The sequence below is a fragment of the Malurus melanocephalus genome, unplaced genomic scaffold (genome assembly GCF_030028575.1).
Source record: "Malurus melanocephalus ecotype Western Australia unplaced genomic scaffold, MMel_1.1 scaffold_1166, whole genome shotgun sequence".
Taxonomy (NCBI): domain Eukaryota; kingdom Metazoa; phylum Chordata; class Aves; order Passeriformes; family Maluridae; genus Malurus; species Malurus melanocephalus.
In genome coordinates, this window is record NW_026624398.1 from 14,363 (window position 1) to 15,947 (window position 1,585).

General features: G+C 45.6%; 1 protein-coding gene across 1 annotated transcript in view; it reads right to left on the reverse strand.

Moving 5' to 3' along the window:
* LOC130586475 (F-box/LRR-repeat protein 20) overlaps positions 1-1,585 on the reverse strand; it is a 38,745-nt gene that overhangs the window by 8,248 nt on the left and 28,912 nt on the right. The window contains exons 9-10 of the mRNA XM_057387280.1: positions 588-718; positions 301-304 (exon numbers count right to left, since the gene is read on the reverse strand). Coding sequence (XP_057243263.1) covers positions 301-304; positions 588-718 — 135 coding nt within the window. The remainder of the gene's footprint in view (positions 1-300; positions 305-587; positions 719-1,585) is intronic.

The window sequence follows — 1,585 nt, forward strand, 5'->3', positions numbered from 1 at the left end:
GCTTTCCCGAGGGATGACTGCACTGGAGAACCCAAATTCCCAAACCTTCCAGGACAGAATCCCTCATGGCACAAACCCAGAGGAGATTTCCCAGAAATTCAGCCCCAAAGAAACTTTCCAGAGGAATGAAACATTCCAGGTCTGGTCCTGGATCCCAGAAACAGCAGGAACACGAAGGCCCCTCTTTTGGGATGGATTTTTGGGGGAAATTCAGCTGGGAAGTCCTTGAGGAGGAAGCAGGAGCTGAATTGGCTTTCCCGAGGGAAAGCTGGAATTGGCTTTCCTGGCCCCATTCCTGACTGCACTGGAGGACCCAAATTCCAAAACCTTCCAGGACAGAATTCCTCATGGCACAAACCCAGAGGAGATTTCCCAGAAATTCAGCCCCAAAGGAACTTTCCAGAGGAACGAAACATTCCAGCCTTGGCCTCGGGTCAAGAAGAACAGGAATACGAAGGGCCCCTTTTGGGATGGATTTTTTTGGGAAATTCTGCTGGGAAGTCCTTGAGGAGGAAGCTGGACAGGCCTTGGAGCAGCCTGGGATTGTGGTGAAAATTTCCACGGGGGGAAATTGGGGAAAAACTCACCGGAGGCGGGGGCAGTTCTGTCCCAGGGCGTTGAGGATGGCGTCGGTGATGTTGGAGCAGCCCGAGGCGCACAGGGACTGCAGTTTGTGGCAGCCCCTGCAGATGGTGATGAGCCCATCGTCCGTGATTTGCTGTGGGGGAAACAGTAACGGGGTCAATCTGGCCAGGAATTCCTTCTCCCAGGGTATTTGTAGGGATTGATGGGAAATTTACAGGGATTGATGGGAAATTTACAGGGATTGATGGCGTATTTGTAGAGATTGATGGGGTATTTGTAGGGATTGGTGGGGAATTTGTAGGGATTGGTGAGAAATTTGTAGGGATTGATGCGATATTTCTATGGATTAATGGGATATTTGTATGGATTGATTTGTAGGGATTGATGGGGTATTTGTATTGATTAATGGGAGATTTGTAGGGATTGATGGGAAATTTGTAGGGATTGATGGGAAATGTGTAGGGATTGGTGAGAAATTTATAGGGACTGATGGGAAATTTATAGGGATTGATGGGATATTTGTATGGATTGATGGGATATTTGTATGGATTGATTTGTAGGGATTGATGGGGTGTTTGTACTGATCGATGGGAGATTTGTAGGGATTAGTGGGAGATTTGTAGGGATTTATGGGGTATTTCTACGGATTGATGGGATATTTGTATGGATTGATGGGCTATTTCTATGGATTGATTTGTAGGGATTGATGGGGTATTTGTATGGATTGATGGGGATATTTGTAGGGATTGATGGGGAAATTTATAGGTATTGATGGGAAATTTGTAGGGATTGGTGGGAAATTTGTAGGGATTGGTGGGAAATTTGTAGGGATTGGTGGGAAATTTGTAGGGATTGATGGGATATTTGTAGGGATTGATTTGTAGGGATTGATGGGGTATTTGTAGGGATTGATGGGATATTTCTATGGATTGATTTGTAGGGATTGATGGGGTATTTGTATGGATTGATGGGATATTTCTATGGATTGATTTGTAGGGAT